Here is a 17,908-nt window from a genome sequence, read left to right on the forward strand (position 1 = left end):
TGATGCTTTGCTGTCACTGGTCAAGTCCCACTAATTGAACTCTGTGTTCTGGAAAGTCACTGACAATATGCTAAATAATTTGAGGGAGAGGAGTCAATCATTACAAAATTCCTACTATTGCAAAGTCAGAGAAAACCTGTTGTTTCTGAAAAGATAGCATAGAGAATCTTTCAGATGCTTTCTCAATAATGTAAATAGAGGGATTTTTTCTGATTCCAAATAGATCACATACACTGAAAACCTCACCATGAATTTCTTAGTGGATTTCATCTGACATTCACTAAACAGACACACCAACCTGGAGGTGATAACCCCACAGCATCACAAAACTGGTGGCATTACCAGAACCACAGTCTGAGGCAATTGCTCTGGTTTTCACTCAGGAAAACTCCTGTTTCCTCTTTCCCTGCCTTTCCAGTACCACTGAAGTGAAACAGTTGGTCCTGGCCCCCAAGCAAGGTGCTGAAGATGATAAAAGGCAGGTTTATGCTGACAGCAGTAATCCTGCAGTTTTTAGCTTCTTGTTCCAGCACCTCCACTGGTTTTGAGGGAAGCTTTGCTCCCTGAGGATGCCATCACAGACAGTGACAGACATTCACCATTTGAGATGCCATGAGTCTGTTCTCCTTTGTCCTCTGATAAGGAGTCCCTTATTTAGAAACTGCAAGTTGCAAGACAATTCTTATCTCCTGGATGAACCTGCCAGGAGCCAGCTCTGACTTGAAAAGACTTCCAGAGACTTCTCTATGTATGCAAGCAGTACCAATCTAATTCAACTGGTTTAAAAAAACTAATTAATTGCATCTCTGTTACTTAAATTAGTGGAAGTGTGTATTTAACTTGGTTGTGTTTGGTGAATACAGAAGCCCTTAGCAAAGACTCTTGAGTGTCTGGGGATTTGACACAAAGTGCTGCAGCATACAAGAGCCAATGTAAGGAAACAGGAAGGTGCCTGATCTGTCATCTTTGCTTTCAGCAGAGCAGGCTGCAGTGCGACCACAGCAGCAGACACTCATGAATGATTTAATGTGTTCTCTGGGCTTCAGAGCATGGGCTTGCACCGTAGGGGAACTTTAGGTTTGGCTTTTAGTTGTGAGTAAGTCACATCTGCATGGAACCCAAGCATATTTTATGGAGCTATGAAAAAATCCCTGCCCTATTTTTTCCCCCCTCTGGCTGCAAGGCATCATTTCTAAGGCTTGTAAATCAGACCATCTGTGCAGTTTTCAGTTGAGAAACTCTCGTAATCAAATAGCCCTACTAATGGAAAACAAATCAGACAAAGCCTTTTCAACCTTCAGAGCTTTTATGTGTTTTGTTTTCCAAACGCAGTCTGTTCAGAAGATACTGCCATTGCAGGGACCACCTGACAGCAGATTCAGTGGATTGGGCAGCAGTTTCTAAGACAAGACAGTGGAGAGGAATAAAAATAGGAAATTTGGCTGTGTTTTTCTTCTGAGCTTCAGGGAAGAGAAGTAATCACTGCACAAATGTCAGGGCGCAGCTGAATTGCAGTGTGTGTGTCTGAGCGCTCGTTCCAGCCCACAGCAGTGTGAGGAGGAGCCCGCAGCGTGGGTTGCTGGTGTGCCTTGTGAACACGGGGAGGCGATGTGTCTCCAGCAGCCCGGTGTCCCTCCAGCCGCCCGGTGTGCCTCCAGCCACCCGGTGTGCCTCCAGCAGCCCGGTGTGCTTCCAGCAGCCCGGTGTGCCTCCTGCAGCCCGGTGTGCCTCCAGCAGCCCGGTGTGCCTCCCGCAGCCCGGTGTGCCTCCAGCAGCCCGGTGTACCTCCTGCAGCCCGGTGTGCCTCCCGCAGCCCGGCTGTCTCTGCACGGCCAGCACTGCAGGCGTCAGCAGCAAGGCAGAAAGCATTCCTCCCAAAGGCTGGTTTTTCCGTTTGTTTTGGTTTTTTATTTCAGCCACAGGTTTCTGCCGATATAGAAAATTTTCCATGGGCAGTGCTTTGTTACGCGGTAGAAATCCAAGTTGTTTCCTCATCTGGGGATTTGCCGTTTTCTGCTCTGTGGTCTGGAGCACAGTGTGTGCCCCTGCAGGGAGTGACAGTCCTGCTTGAGTGAGATAGTGAGCTGCAGAGAGACTGAGTTTTCCCATGTTTTCTATCTTCCTTATGTAGAGGTGCTGTGGAAGGTTTCTCCCCTGCTCTCATATCGATACTGCAATATCCTACTGTGCTGGGGCTGGGCCTCACCTCCCAGTCCTGAGCAAAGCTGCTGTTCACACCAAAGCAGAGCTTTAACAGCTGATGTCTCACTCATGCTCTGCTTTTCTCAAGGTTCTTGTGATATCCCCCGTTACCAGAATCTTCTGATCCACACTGAATTTCTGATGTTGAAACACAGTTTTTTCCATGTTATGTAGAAACCCTCAGCTGTCTGCTCTGTGCCTTTCTTACTTGAGAATGGCTGTTTCCTTTTGCGTGTGTGGATGCTGATCAGCTCTCAGTGCAGGAAGCTGAAGGGACAGCCTGACTCAAGAGCAGAGTTCAGCATGCAGTTTTTAAGGGGCTGGGCATAGCAAGGGCAGGTTCCTCTCCCTGCTAATTTACCTCAGACTGTTCAAGACTAAAGTATTTGCTCCATTAAATAAAAAGTATCACTTCACAGTCAGGGAGACTTTCATGTAATCTCTGAACAGAAAGTAAGCGGGCACTTGGACAGCATCAATGTCTCAGGGTCAAATAATTAATCTGAAATACCAGCTCTGATAATGAGAACTAGAAGGAACTGTTATTAAAGGTTTCTTCTAGTTTGTCTTCACCTGCATAGTTTTGTTGTGATGTTGGATCCTACGCAAAGCTGAACATAGCATGTCCTGGATCTACAGAGCATTGTCAGAGGAACATGTTAAACCTGCATCCTTAAGCTCTGTCTTGGTAAAACAGGGATCTGTAGTGAAGCCCTATCTGTGCACTATGACTGCTTCAAATCACCTAGAAATATCACTGTACATCTCCAAAACACCACCTGCCAGGGAAAGGAGTTTTCTAGCCATAGGGAAGGGAGCAGTTTCTTATTGCTGGAGTTGAGATTTTTCAGACCTTCCATCCCGCCTGTTCGGGGCAGCGGTGATGTTTCCACCTCCTCACTGCCTGGTGCAGGTTCCTGTTCCTCTTCTGCCAGGCATAGGCCTTGTTCACCACCACTTTGTCACTCTGTACGTCACCACTTACAACGAAGACCCCTGCCTGAGTGCCTCTCATGATGTTGTGGGCGCAGGTGGCATCTATGTCCAGCCACTGCTGGAGCCTGGCAGGGATTTCAGTTCTGAGCAGTGGGCCGTGCTTCAGCACCTCCACTTTGGAGGGGTCCAGGTCGAAGTCCGAGATGGTGGTGGTGGTGTTCCTCCTCAGGATTCGGATTTTCACAGCTGCAGGAGTTGGAAAAAGAGCTGTGAGTTCTGTTTACTCTTCATAACTCTCTCCTACCTCAAGACATAGAGCCAGCCCAAGGCTTCTCTGCTGTCCCTGTAATGTGGGGAGGTATCTGTCCAAGCTTTTGCAATTGCAGTGAACTTGTAGAAGTTCTCTTTTGAGGTTAGTCTCCAGTACTGAACACTGTTCTTAGAATCACAGAATTATTTAGGTTGGAAAGTACCTCAAAGATCAAGTTCAACCACTGACCCAGCATTGCCCAGTTCACCACTAAACCATGTCCTCAAGTACCACAACCACATGTCTTTCAAAAATACCTTCAGGGGTGGTGACTCAAGCCCTTCCCTGGGCAGCCTGTTCCAGTGCTTGATAATTATTTTGGTGAAGAAAATTTTCCTATTACCCAATCTGAGCCTCCCCATTGCTACTTGAAGCCATTTCCTCTTGTTCTTGTTACATGGGAGAAAAGGCCTCCTTCTCAATCCATTTCCCTTCTAAGAGTGGCAAAGATGTGTCAGTACCACTGCAGAAACCCTGGAGGAATCATGGGCACAACCAAGCAGATGCATCGAAGTCCTAGTCTTGTGCAAATTACTTTCCTTTTCTCTGAGCAGGGATTTCAGGAAGTGACATGACTGACAGCTGCTCAGGATTTGTAACCTTTTTTATTGAAAAATATATTTATTTTTCTATATGTGTGCCTGAATTCAGGACAGTATCTTGAAAACTTCCTGCCATCTGATTGAGCAGCACCAGAGCTACTGCTTGCTTGGGCTAGGAGAGGGAGAGTCACAATACTAGAACAACACTATTAAAGTTTGAAATAGCTGGCGTGGAATTTTCTAAAGATTCTTATAGGCATTGATTGCAATGTTTGTCTGCAAGGGAAAACCAGAGTACAGCTTGTTTTTAGCAGTCACAGACCAAAACCAAACCAGAGCCCACAGAAATAAATCATGTGTTCAGTTTCAGTGCTGCCAGGAGCTGGGTCCTCCTGCTACCTCACAGGTAAGGTGGAAACTGAAAATCCCTGGGATCTGCTGTAAAAGTTGCAGTTTCTCCAAGTCAGTATTTATGGCAAAGCTATTTTCTGTCCATGCCACTGCTTGGCTGCTGGAGGGAATGGTGGCAGTTGAGAGGAAAAGGAGTGTACTCACCAAAATCATTTGCACAGAGGCTTTCCAGGATCTCCCTGGCAGTGCTGGCCTCCTCAAGCTCACAGTCCTTGCAGCTGGCTCGGGGCACTGCTGCAACAGAAATTAGGTTATAACACCCTTGTAAAGCTTCACTGGAAAAGGCACAATGAAATTTTGAGATCTGCAAGTGCTGGCTTGCTGTTCCTTAGTGATGCTTCTTCCTGATCTACCCCAGGCCCTGGAGAGGTACCTCAGACAGGCAAGGTGGGAAATGTTAAGACTCTCCTTCCTGTGAAGGGGCAGACGCTGCTTGTCAGTGCTTTGTTCAGGCTTGTGTGTGTTGCTGCATGTTAAAGCAGCAGTGGAAATGCTTGATGAAGATCTCCTAATTTGGATGAAACAGCAAAACCAGTGGTATGGCCAGACTCCATCCAGTGATGCTGAAATGATGTTGAAATGTCTGTTCTCCCCTTAACTGCTCTTGAATCTCCCCCAATGTTCATCAGGATCTGGGTGTTAATTGAGTCCTTCAGACAGACTTTTTTCCAGTGTAACTTATGTCTGCAGAGGCTCATGTCCCTTCATGGTGTTTCTAATGCTGAGAGGGAAGGCTTGCAAAACATTTCTTTTTGCATGTTTTTAAGCCCTAGACACAGCTGAAAGATCCGGGCTGCAGCTCCGTAGCTGCACTGGAAGCACATCTCGCTGCTGGGAGTCTGCACTCCATGAGCTCTCCCACTGTGCCAGGGCCGGAGGCTTTGCAGCCTTTCCTCCCCCCTGCCCCAAACCCTGCGGGGTCTGATGGCACCCATGGAGCTAATGAATACAGCAGAGAGAGGAGCAAGCCACAGCCAATGTTATGCTAATTTTCTATACACGGTTCCCAGAGAGAACAAAACTAGAATTTTTTTTTTTTTTTAAATACTGCTTAAAACCAGAAATATGCAGAATAGAAACAAGTCGTAGGATCATCCTTTTGAGCTTTCAGTGTTACATATGAGAAAATACATTAAGAAAAAAACCTCTTACTTCTCCTGCTTGAGGAATTTTCATCCATGGAGACTGCTGCAATGCACAGTTCATGATCTGCAGGGAACTTGTTGCAGTTGAGGATTTCGGGCCAGGGATAGCCGTAACAAGCCATGACGGGCGCACAGCTTCTCTTGACGGCTTCGCAGAGGCTGCGGCAGGGGTAGATGAGCCTGGGGAGGGGATGGGTGTTCAGCGCCTCCTGTGCCTGCCAGGGGGCTGAGGGAACACCTCTGCTGCTGCACAGGGCTGTGTTCAAGGGTTAGCAGGCAGTTTGGGGATCTTCGACTTTTTTTGGAACATTCATGTCCAGGAAGCAAGCAAGGAATTTCTGAGGACAGGAGGGATGAGGCAAGCTGCCAGAAGCCCTTCACCTTAGGGATCTTATCTAGTTGTGCAAAGACTGCTTACCTTTACAGGTGCCTGATTACACACCACATTTCCTTAGCAGCTCTGTACTTTGAGAACTGCACCTCAAAACTGGGGATTTCTTTCTGCTGCTGGAACTGTTGGGAAACTGAGAAAACATGGATTTGGGGCCGGAGCTGGGGTGAGGGGCTGCACAGGAGGTGGGGGGTGAAGCTGGTGCATGCCAGCAGCTACTGCAGTGCATGAGGGGCATGTGGCAGCAGTGCCTGGGGTGAGAGAGCAGAGGAACCCCAAGGAGGGAACATATTTCTGCTCCTGTGATGTGAAATGCTCATGTTTTGCTTTCAGAGGGATGTTCCCTGCTGAGTAATCCAATTGTCCCTTGCCGAGAGCAGCAGCACTGCTTCTTGGGGACTGCAGGGATCACATCGAATGCAGTTTCTCTCGGGAGGCACACGGAGTTGTGCTCCTGCAGGGAGTTAACTGTTACAGCTGAAATAACTCATAAAAGCATCTTACCTGTCCAAACAGATTGGTGCAAAGAGGGAGCAGAGGAAAATCCTAGCATCTGGGTGGCACTCTCTGGCTAGCAAGGGCAGCCAGCTGGAAGACTGCTGGATGACTTCTGTCATGGTCTCGTGCTCCAGCAGGTTGGGAATCCTCATCTCGGAGTAGCCGATATCGTAGCACAAGGCCATGTGCTGTGGGATGGGCATGCAGCTGGAGGATCTCCTCAGGTAGCTCGCCCAGGCGCCCGGAGAGCCCCAGAGCAGCAGGCGTGCCAGGAGACCCAGTAGCCACGGGCCACCCAACCTCCAGGGGTGCCTGCGGAGGGACCTGACCATGCTTGGAGCAAGTGAACCAACAGCACACCCCGGACTGAGCTGCTCCTGACTGTGGAATGCCTTTTATAGCCTACCAGCCACCTCTTTGTCAATCCATCCTCATTAAGTGCGGCCCTTTCAGAGCCCTCATGGGGAAGACAATGCTCCAATTTTCATTTGCCAGAGGCCCCGATTGTTTGTATTTTAGCAGGGGTTTGGCTTAGATCAGCAGGTGTGGAAATGAGGGCAGTTGGGGAGGGGTGAATGACTTGGCCCATGTGTCTTGAGGCTCTTTCAGCCAAGATTGAATCTCGGTTTGACACCAGTGCTCCAACCCATCCCCTTTCTCTTGCTCCAGGATTAGTCATTATTTCATAAACCATAATGTTTTCCTCTCTTTTGTTTTTTGTAAAAGCAATCAAGTGTTGCTTAAAGTCAATTAGGAGGCATTTGTTTAGCTGGATCTATTGTTGAGCAGGCAGGGAGATAGGATGGTCTCACAGCCACAAGTTAACTGTTTGGGAGAGCTGGGGGCAGAGAGGAACTAATTTGCAGCTGTGGAGCCAAGTTGTTTGCAGACAGGATTGGCAGCACTCAGCTGGAAGCCCCCTCACCTTGCAACCTGCATGACCACACACTTTCCAGTTAACAGAATTCTTACTTCATTCTGAAATCCCCTTACTACCGCTGAAGAATGGAATTGTCCTTCCTCCAGCAAGTAATTAAGGTTCCATAAGCCATCATTATTGTAGCCCAGTTTGGGGAACTGGATATACTGGGGGTGTTGGTTGCCAGTGCACATGGTTCATTCAGACCTGGTACGGTGCCGTGAGGTTCAAACTGGTCAGTGGAAGCTCCAGCTCTAAAGCATCCTCTGGCACAAGGACCCTGTGCTGCCTGTGGCAGAAATTGTTTTCTTGGAGTGTGTTATGGATACAGCTGGCTGCATTGTGTTCCTGGGGCTTCCCAGGAACAGCTCAATTTCTGCAGGGCTGTTTCGGGTCTGTGCTTAGCAGGAAGCCAACTGCTTATTGACAGCTTGAGCCGATAGGGTTGATTTCAGGTCATGAAAGTAATTAATTTTTTCCCTCCATTTGAGGATTGCTGCTGTAGCTGATCTATAACATGTCCTTGGCACATACCTGCAGGAACTCTAGGGAGCTGCAATTTGGAGAGCAGGACCTTGGGTCTAGGAGCACTTAACCTGTCCTGCATTAGTGGTTTTTCTTTCCCTTTTCAAAAGTCTCAGCAGCTGGTAACAAGGTCACCATAGCTATTGTAGACACCAGCCAGGAGGATCCTCTGAACCTCCTGGGCCAGCTGTGCTCCGGAATGGGACCTTGCCAGTGCTGTCCAAGTGCGTGCCCAGTGTACCGTGCAGCTAGAAGTCTCCTAGCCTCATGGTTATTGGTGGATTTCTCTGCGCTTTAATTTGCTTGAGATTGTGGAATTGCCTGATTGCTGCTGGCTTTGTGCTACAAAGGAAAGCTGGAGATACCTGGGTATGGAGCCTGGCATCATCCATCTCCAGTATTTTCCTCTTTAATATTGCGTTTGAAGACCATTTTTAGTGGGGGAATCAAGAGAATGAGTGGGAGTAAGCTAGATTTTTTCTTCTTTCTGTTTGAGTTTCATAACAGAGCACTGTGCCATGCTCCCCTGAAAGGGATTTGTTTTTTTGCAAAGTGCCATCCTCTCCACGTGAGAGCAAGGAAGTCTGAAACTCTGGCCATCACCACTGCCCACTGTAATGATTTTTGGCCTCCCTTCCGGTAAAGCAGCAGTTCCCAGACTGTGATCCACATGACACCTTTGAAATGGTAATATGCAGTGATATGCACGTGTTTGTTCACTCCTTTGTCCATTGTGGTATCTGTGAGAGAGTTTAAGGGCTTGACCCCAGGATCCAAACATGTAGGAACTGCTGCTATAAAAATACCTGCCTCCAGCAGCTCAGGTGTGTGGCGTGTGCTATTTGAGAGCTCTTCTGGTAGAAGGGTGGTTGTTTTTGAATGTCCCAAACTTAGTTCCTAAATTTCCTCCCTACCTATTTTGATTGTTTTTTCCTGAGACTCCTGCTATCAGCATGGGATCCCACTGTAACAGTTCCTCAGTCTCTGTTCCTGCTCACACTTTTGCTGCAGAAATCCCTGACTTCCTGACAGAGGAGGAGTGCAAGCTCATTGTCCATCTGGCAAAGCTAAAGGGACTACAGAAGAGCCAGATCCTACCAACAGAGGACTATGAGGAAGCCATGGAAATGATTGAAATCAGCCAGATGGACATTTTCAATCTGCTGGATCACAATCAGGATGGGCAGCTGCAGCTCAAAGAGGTAGAGTGTGGGACAGACTGGGGAAGGTTTGCTGGAGACCCTCTGGCACATCCACTCATCAGATGCTCCCTTGGTTACTCATGTGCTTGGGTGGGGCCAGACCCCAGGATATACCAATCACAATTTGCTTAATTTTATGCCTCAGAATTTGTGCTGGCCTTGAGAATGGAAGTTTCTGGGCAATGTGCAGCAGTTGTCATGCTATTGGGAGGCAGCAACAGTCCTTGGCAGGACATGTGTGCTTTGAATATGCTGGATAAAATGTTCCTGTGCTGTGGGTTGTTGCCTCTTGCTGTGTGTCCTGGGAAGTGAGTTTGTCACGTAGGCCCTGCTTTGTGCAGCTTGTGGGGAACTCACTGTGTGAATTCACAAGCCCCAGCAAAGCCACCCCTGTTGATGAGCTGAGGGGAATAATAAGCCTCTTGTCCACTGCTCTTCAGCACCCTTGCCCTCTGTGGCAGGTTACATCAGGGCAGGTACTGACAGTTCAAGCATGTCCCTCCTCAGGCTCCTGTTCCAGGTGAAGCTGGGAGTCTGAACCATCCTGTGCAGCATGAGTGCTGTGGAGTATGGGGAGCTGTGCCAGTGACAGCCCAGGGCAAGGCTCATTTCTCTGAAGGTCAGAGCCTGCTAAGAGCTGTTCAGGCTTCTGTATCTCTCTGTACATGATGAAGGGAAGGATTTTGTTCCAAGCCCTTACCTTGGACAAGTAAAAGCATTCACTCATCAATATCAATAGTATCATCAATAGCTTTACTTTCCCTTCAAGAGAAAGCTGTGCTCTCTCCACCTCAGGGCTGGTTAACCAAGTCCCAGCAGTCATTGCCATGACCTAAACTAGAAATAACAGCATTCATCAGTGACACTCTGTGTGTGGCTGCCAGATGATTCTCACTGCAATTGTCTTTCTGTAGAAATGTGCTGATGCCTGTCTGGCTGATGTGCTGTGGAGGAGATCCTGCCAGGCCTCATGCAGGGAATCTGTAGGGTCTCAGGAGTGCAAGAAACCAGTGGGTTGGGTTTTTTGGGTTTTTTTTTTTTTTTTTGATCCATTTATGAATTTCAGGTGTTGACTCATACCCGACTTGGAAACGGCAGGTGGATGACCCCTGAGAACATCCGGGAGATGTACACAGCAGTCAAAGCTGATCCTGATGGGAATGGTAAGAGCAGCTCCATGGGAATCCCTTCACCCTCAGCACCTTGGACATCTTGCACAGCCATGTGGGGGAGAGCAAGAGCCATGTCCCTGCCAAGGACTTTTTTGTCTGGTTGAATTCTTTGAAGGGAAGTAGCACTGCCCTAGACACCTCCTCAGGGAAGAGCATGCAGGGTAACGTGCTCCTGCATCACCGCTCCAGCAGCTAACTGCTCCCACTGCCTGGGCTTGGATCTTGCTGGAGCAGGACCACAACTCTGCACTCCCTTTCCTCTGTCAGACCTGCTTTGGTTCATGCCCCGCCGTAACAGGATCTTAGGGCTGTGCTTCTGTTCCCCTGGTCTGAGAGACCACTCAGGTTCTAACTACAGAGCTCTTGTTACCTGGGATGCAGGTGTTCAGACACACATTGCATGCCCCCCTGTTTTCAGGGAGACTTTTGCAGCAGGCCAAGAGGTCCATGTCACTGTGAGGGGACAGTGGAATAAGTGGAGGTGGGGGTGATCTTGTCTGTCAGCCTTTGGTGCTGACCCCCCTCTCTGCCACTGCAACATCTCTGTATTCCATGAGGCCACTTCTGCCCCTCCTGCCCCCGGTCTCCCAAGGGCTCCTGCTGGTCCGGACATACACTCTAACCTCTGCTGCTCTAATTAGAGTGGCCTCAATTAAGCAACACTCCATTTCCTAATCAAATTAAGTGAATGCACAGTCTCTTCCAGTGACCTGGCATTGAGAGCTGCCCAGGAGGAGCTGCTTTGGAGTTGAAGCAGTAGCAGTGTGAAAGCATAAATATCCGGAGGGCACCCTGTGCAACTCTCCTCCAGGCTGGTGGCATTCTTGGCAGGGGTATGACTGAATCCTCAGTGGCTTTTCCACCATTCTGGACATTAACAAATGAAAGGTCCTGTTAAAGGGCTATTGGCAGGACCTTGCTTCCAGAGTGCTGCTTCCCTCTGTTGTTAGATTGGTACATGACACTGAGAGACCAGGTCACAACCTGGATGTGGCACTGCGTCATCAAAGACTGTGGGGAGTAAGGGGAAGTGCAGACAGAGAGACACTAGGAATAATAACAGTGGATCATTTGGGCATGACCTGAGGATGTGGCACCTGAGGAAGTGTCCCTGGCTGACCCTTGTGGCTGGTCCTTCCTCCTGCCAAGGGGTGCTCGTGCCCAGGGAGCAGAGCTGCCGCCCTGGGTTTGCTGCCTGAGTGAGCTCCTCTCCAAGACCATGGGGTGTGCAGGGCAGCCCAGGGCAGAGCACTGCATGCTGCTATCAGGGACCTGTGCAAGGCTTCCCCTCTCCAGAAAGAGGAAACAACAAATGTGAGGATTTTCCTGAAGCTGACAAAGGCAAGAGTCTACCTTTTGCTGATTCCAGTTGAGTGCAAACAAGAAATACCTGTTTTAGGAGAAACTGCTTTGTGCCTCTTGCTTTTCTGTTATTTCTATTTACGCAAGACCATGCTGTCATGGATTCCTCATTTATGTTTTGCAGTTACACAAATGCAGGAGAATGTACTGCTTGTTTTGGGTTTGACTTTTTTGTAATTACCCTGCAAGGTCATATAGAAAGTGTGGTCTGAGGTCCCACTCTGTCCCTCAAACATGTTGATTTAAATATCTAAACAATAAGCCTCAAGACATTGGGTGGCACAGACTTTCTTGCGCATACAGACACTGTAGTGTATGTTTCTCTATGGATATATGGATTTGTGTGTTTCAGGAGCTTTTTAAAGTTTAAATGGTGTTTTGCTTGTCCCAGTTCTGACCCTGCACAGTTGACTTTGGCAGGTTGCTCTGTGTCCTCTGCTGCAGGCGAGAGCTTTGCTGGAGCCCATGATCATGGGCAGAAGGGGTGCAGCCTGTGGTGAACACGGTGGGCCCTGACTGGGGTCTGTGTGAGGAAGGCAGTTTCTGCAGTGCCCTCAGCTGAGGTATTCCTCCGAGTACAGGATGCAAGAACTATTACCTGCACCACAGTCAGGTGGCTTTTCCTGTGTTCCCATAGGTGTGCTAAGTTTGGAGGAGTTCAAGCAGTTGAACATCCGTGATTTCCACAAGTACATGGGAAGCCAGAAAGTGAAGATGAGTGACTTGGTGCGCAACAGCCAACACACGTGGCTGTACCAGGGCGAGGGGGCACACCAGGTCATGAGAGCCATCCGGCAAAGGTAAGGGCCAGGGAGCTGAGGGGACGTTGGGTTTGGGTAGGGACAAGCATCACCTGTGTGCTGGGACAGGCAGTGGCAGACTTGCTAATATTCACACTTCCTAATTGTGTGAAGAGTCCTTGGAGTATAAAGAGCAATGAACACAGACACAAAATGGAGAGAGGAGGTTTTCATTAGAAGAAGAATTTGCATTGTCCTGTGGAAAGGGAAAAAGAAAAATCGAGCCTTTCAGCATCTCCATTCACTTTTGGGAACAGCCCTATAAAACCAGGAAGATTTGGCAGTATATGAAATTATTCATTCTAATTAGTAACTGAGCTTACTGGGAGAAACTGCCCGTTTCCAATGCTGTCTGGGTGCCAGCAGTTACTGTCATTTGCTTTAGTTACTCATGCATTTCACTGAAATCTGTCTTTGCTGTTCAGAGCTGACTTTTTAAAAAGCACAACTTCACCTTAAATTAGTCAAGTTAGTTTAATCCTCCAAGCAAACATATTGTAGGGCAGCTCATGGCAGATGGGAGAACCTCTTACCTTTCCCTTCATCTCAGATTTGGTACTGGGAAGAGCTGAAGCCCAGCATGAAGGCCAAATCATGTAGTTTTAGTGAGTTTCAGATAACTGGCTGGAGACTCACATGTTCTTGTGGTGCTGGTCTTCACCCAGAATGTGGGTGGGTAAAATCTGTCCTGAGGCCTTAAAAACGGCTGTTGGCCACTCCTTTTCTTCAGTGCATTCCAGTGGGAAAATGGGGTCACATATTGCCTTGATTAGAACAGACTGTGGCTGTCACCTTCTCTGTGCCAGCCAGCCAGCACACACAGGCATCGGCATTCCGCTTGCACGCTCTGCAGTTGGCCACTGTCAGGAGGATGTGAAGACACAGCACTGAAGGAGGCTGTTAGTCCTCCCTTGGACCAGGCAGCGCCTGCAGGGGCTTCGCCATCCTGCCCAGGTGCCACATTGTCCTTGCACCTGCCCCAAGGGCTTCACCAGTCCGGATTCTCAGAGCTCTGAGTGTTCTTTGGCAGGTCTCAAGACGTACCTGCTTGCCTTGGGGATGATCTCAGATGTAGCAGTGGAAAAATCCCAGAGCAGGAGGGCTCCGGTCTCCTTGATCACTTCCAGTGCCCCTCTGCCCTGGGGGAGGCTGCTGAAAAGGCAACAGGGAAAGGTGAGTTAGGTGACAAGACTGTTCCTAGAGCTAGTCTCTCGTTCACTCTCAGCAGGGGTCCTGTGCTTTGCTAACTGTCCCTGAGGTCTGTAGGTGGTGTGCAGGAGTCCAGAGAAGTGATGAGATGGCACATGAAGGCTCCAGGGACATGCACAGAAGGGATCTTGCTGAGCAAGCAAAGTCTTCCTGAGAGCAGTCCTGCTAGAGATGCTTCCTTCAGTTTTGTTTTGGTTTTTAATTAACCTTGATGAGGGTTTTCTGAGCCGATGCTGTGGTCCAACAGATGAGTAAGGACCTGTTTGTCTCTTGGCATGCTCGCTGCAGCCCATCCGTCTCTCCGGTCTTTTGGGGAAGGGGGCTCTCTTTCTCTGGGTTTATTCACTGCTTGGGAGTAGTGGCTGGCTAGGGTGAGGGTGGCTTTCCACTCACCTGCTCTGCTCTTCCCCAGGGTGATGCGCCTCACTCGCTTGCCCCCCGAGATCGTGGAGCACAGCGAGCCCCTCCAGGTTGTGCGGTACGACCAAGGAGGGCACTACCACGCCCACATGGACAGCGGCCCCGTGTTCCCCGAGACCGCCTGCAGCCACACAAAGCTTGTTGCCAATGAGAGCGCTCCCTTTGAGACCTCCTGCCGGTAAGCTCTGCCCTGAGCACCTTAGACAAGGGGTGTGAAGAGCCATTTCGCCTCACTTCATCTCACCTGGGACTCAGTGCTGGGGTTGTGGGCTCACAAACAGCTCAGGACATCACAGGCATGAAGGGGTTTCAAAGGGGAGGTGGGCAAATCCCACCTGGGTCCACGCAAGGAGGGTGGAGTGGGTGGGCCTGCCCCAGCAGAGCCTACAAGCACACTCATTACTCCGGGTAGGGGTTTTCTGTGTTGTCCTTGTGTTACTCTTGGAGAAAAGCTGATGGTGTAAATCACGTGTGATGTCTTGGAGGAACCACTGTATTTATGGTGGAGCAGCAGGGTATGGAGAGCTCGTGTGCATCTCCTCCTGCTCCAGGTGTGTCTCCTGACAGTCTCTGTCTTGCAGGTATGTGACTGTGCTGTTCTACCTGAACAATGTGACTGGGGGAGGTGAAACAGTCTTTCCTATCGCCGATAATAGGACGTACGAAGAGATGGTAAATGAACCTTGCCTATGGGTTACCCCTGGGGATTCTGAGTCCCTCTTGAAATGTCTTTATTCATTGTGGCTGCAGAAGGGCTCTGGTGTGTTAGCTTGGTGTGCATTAGCATTTGCAGCTAGAGCACTGGGGAAACCGTGCTCCATTTGTAGTCTTTTTCTTCTGAGGACAGGGGAAGAGGCAGAAGAGGCACAGAGCTTTGACAGCTCAGCTCTCCCTTCTCAGAGGTGTAAGGTGTCAGGCAAAGTGTTAAGAAATGGCAGCTGCTCAGAAACAGGTTATGAACTTCTTGGGGCCTGAAACTGGCTGCTCCAGATGGGTTATGAAAGCTCCTGCATCAACCTTAAGCCAACTTGTGGAATACTCAGGCAAGGGTGAGGGGCAGGGGCAACCCAGTGTGTGTGCCTTGTCCCAGCCCTGTTTGTGACATCTTCCCTATGGTTTCTGTCCAGTCTTTGATCCAGAATGACATTGACCTGCGAGATACTCGGAAAAACTGTGACAAGGGCAATTTGCGAGTGAAACCTCAGCAAGGCACCGCTGTCTTCTGGTACAACTACCTGTCAGATGGAGAAGGTACAGGCTCACTTCAAAACTGGGCTCTTGGGAGGGGTGGGACTGCAGTAGGTTACAGCCATCATCTCCTTGCTGCAGCTGGGAGCTCAAAGAGCAGCCAAAAGAAGGGTGGTAGCTGCCTGCTAGTGGGAACTGTAGAGTCTTTTTGTCAACAGCTGAGCAGGAGCTTCCTGACTCTGAAAGGCTTTTGTTTACAGGCAGTAGGTCAGTGGCTCCTGATGTCTTTGGGGGACAGGACTAGCTAGCAAACAAAGACCTTGGCTGCACTCACCATCACCAGCTGCCTTCTATCCCACTGTGCAAGCTGAAACTCCTGCTGGAACTTGGTCTGCAATTCAAAATGTGTCACTGATGTGGTGTTGCCCAAAGGGGTGGGGAGGGGAGGTAGACAAAGGCACGGCCATCAGCTCTGCAGCATGAGGACACATGGGCCACCCCATGCCACGCTTGGGGCCAGTGCCTGCTTTGTAGCTCAGCCACAGCCCCATGATGGGTCCTTGGGGCTGTTTTTGTCACGAAGCGCAGTGCGGTTTTCCCTGACAGGCTGGGAATGAACATGAATCTTTAAGGCTGCTGGTGAGTATGGCTCCAGAGGGTTTCCATGGCAGATTTTGAGCTTTGGTTGGAGGAAGGAGTGTAGCGTCCCAGGTCCCCTGAGAGCAGCCCATGTTTTCATCTCTAGAAAATCCTCAGAGCAGGTCACAAGACCAGCGTTTGGGCTGTTGGGTGATAATAGCAAGAGTCGTCACTCTCCTACTGGAAGAGCCCTGTTGTGTTTTTATGAGCAATTTGTTCCTAAATGGAAAGTGGCTGCTGATGCAAGTCTGCCACAGAAAAATGATAGGATCATTGTAAAAAGGTCATTTAGAACTGCTGAAATGCAATTTCTAAAATGGCTGCAAGCCTCTGGCTTCCTCAGGCCTTCTAGTGGAAGTACCCACCACTGGTACTGGTACTTCTAGTGGAAGTACCCACCAGCAGCATGCCAGCCTTCCTTTTTCCAGGAGAGCTGAGAAAAACAGGCTGTGATCTGGATTGTGAGAGCCACTCGTGCTGAGTGGAGAGATGGAGGCAGTGGGCATTTTGCACTCAGGGAGCCTGTCCTGATGAACTCCTTATAGGTGCTAGAGAAGGCACTAAGATGGAGGGGTGCAAGGAAAAGTAACTGCTGGAAGATGGATCTGAGCTCAGATCCAAGCAGGTACTGCAGGCAGGAGAGATGGCATTGGTGTTCACTGGCCGTGTGTCCGTGTGCGGTCCCAGCTGTGCCTGCTCTCCTGTGCCACCGTCTAACGGGGCTCTGCTCCGCAGGCTGGGTGGGGGAGCTGGACGACTTCGCTCTGCACGGGGGCTGCCTGGTCACCCAGGGCACCAAGTGGATCGCTAACAACTGGATCAACGTGGACCCCAACCGCCGGCGGCAGCAGCAGTTCCAGCAGGAGATGGAGCGCTTTGCGGGGTCTGAGGCGGGGCCCGGGGCCGGAGCCCCGGGCGAGTGGACAGTGGACAAGGCCTACAGCGGGGTGCACCTGGAGCTGTAGTGCCGGGAGCGCCGCCGCGGGCGCGTCACCTTCCCCCGCGCAGGGCGGGGGGGGCGGGGCCGCGTCGCGCGCCAATAAAGCGTGGAGACACGGGCGGCGCGTCCGCGTGCTCGGGGCGGGGCGGCGGGGCCGGCCAATAGGCGGTGGTGCGGCTAAGATGGAGTCGGTAGCGCTGGTGGCGCCGGTGACAGCGCTGGAGTTCGCGGGGGATGTGCTGCTGGCGGGTGAGCGCTGGGACCGGAACGGGGCGGGCGGCGGGGCCGGCGGCGGCGGCTGACGCGGTGTCCCGCAGGTACAGGCCCGGAGGTGGTGGCGTTTCGGCTGAGCGGCGGCGGGCCAGCGGCGGCAGGCCGGCGGAGCGTGCTGCGTGAGGCCAGCGTGCAGGGGCTGCGGGCCGAGCCGGAGCCGGGGCGCGGGCCGGCGGCGCGAGTAGCGGTCTTCGGCGGGCGCTGTTTGGCAGTGCTGGCGGTGCGGCGCGGCGGAGCGGGCGGTGGGCCGCTGCTGGCGGCGTGCGGCGGCGGGGCCGCGCGCGAGCTCCGGGCGCGGGTGTGGGAGGTGCGCTGGGCGGCGGGCGGGCGGCTGGCGATGGCGCTGGGCGGCGGGACCGTGGCGCTCTACGAGTGGTGGGGCGGCGGGCGCTGGCTGCGGCAGGCGAGCTGTGCCGGGGCCGGGGCGCTGCGCTGCGCCGTGCTGGCGGGGGTGAGCTGGGGGCGGCTGGCGCTGGCGGCCGGTACGGCGACGGGGAACGTGATGGTGTGGCGGGCGGCGGCGGCGACGGCCCCGCAGCGTCAGCTGTGCGGGCACCGGGGCGCGGTGCTCGCGCTCTGCTACGCGGCGTCGCGGGGGCTGCTCGCCTCCGCCTCCGAAGACCGCAGCGTGCGGCTGTGGGCCGTGGGCGAGTTGGGCGGCGGGGACGGGGCCGGCGCCTGCCTGCTGGTGTGCTACGGGCACGGGGCGCGAGTGGCCGCCGTGGTGCTGCGGGGGCCGCTCCCGGTCAGCGCCGGGGAGGACGGCGCCTGCCTGGAGTGGGGTGGCGGCGGCGGCGTGCGGCGGGCGCGGCGCGGGCACCGCG

The 17,908-nt window shown here is 51.5% G+C and overlaps 2 protein-coding genes across 2 annotated transcripts in view; one reads left to right on the plus strand and one right to left on the minus strand.

The window, feature by feature from the left end:
- Window positions 1–1,803: 1,803 nt before the first annotated feature.
- LOC121347119 (secreted frizzled-related protein 5-like) lies at window positions 1,804–8,560 on the minus strand. Its single transcript, XM_041425474.1, has 5 exons — window positions 6,442–8,560; window positions 5,554–5,726; window positions 4,546–4,632; window positions 3,056–3,384; window positions 1,804–2,469 (listed from the first exon to the last, which is right to left on the minus strand). Exons 1-5 carry the CDS (start codon window positions 6,765–6,767, stop codon window positions 2,407–2,409), a joined length of 978 nt encoding a protein of 325 aa, XP_041281408.1. The 5' UTR covers window positions 6,768–8,560; the 3' UTR covers window positions 1,804–2,406.
- A 6,610-nt stretch (window positions 8,561–15,170) lies between these two features.
- Window positions 15,171–17,908, plus strand: part of WDR6 (WD repeat domain 6) — a 6,678-nt gene continuing 3,940 nt past the window's right edge. Inside the window, exons 1-3 of the mRNA XM_041425898.1 lie at window positions 15,171–15,295; window positions 16,607–17,060; window positions 17,129–17,901. Of these exons, the coding sequence (XP_041281832.1) occupies window positions 15,287–15,295; window positions 16,607–17,060; window positions 17,129–17,901 (1,236 nt within the window). The 5' untranslated portion in view covers window positions 15,171–15,286. The remainder of the gene's footprint in view (window positions 15,296–16,606; window positions 17,061–17,128; window positions 17,902–17,908) is intronic.

This window comes from Onychostruthus taczanowskii, unplaced genomic scaffold (assembly GCF_017590055.1).
Source record: "Onychostruthus taczanowskii isolate IOZ18803 unplaced genomic scaffold, ASM1759005v1 scaffold9, whole genome shotgun sequence".
Classification (NCBI taxonomy): Eukaryota; Metazoa; Chordata; class Aves; order Passeriformes; family Passeridae; genus Onychostruthus; species Onychostruthus taczanowskii.

Coding starts and splice junctions, on each gene's coding strand:
- LOC121347119 (XM_041425474.1), bottom strand. CDS start 6,767: ATGGTCAGGTCCCTCCGCAGGCACCCCTGGAGGTTGGGTGGCCCGTGG. Junction 4,633..5,553: donor AAATTCCTCAAGCAGGAGAA/GTAAGAGGTTTT, acceptor CTGTTGCAGCAG/TGCCCCGAGCCAGCTGCAAG. Junction 2,470..3,055: donor CCGAACAGGCGGGATGGAAG/GTCTGAAAAATC, acceptor CTGTCCCTTCAG/CTTCCTGCACTGAGAGCTGA.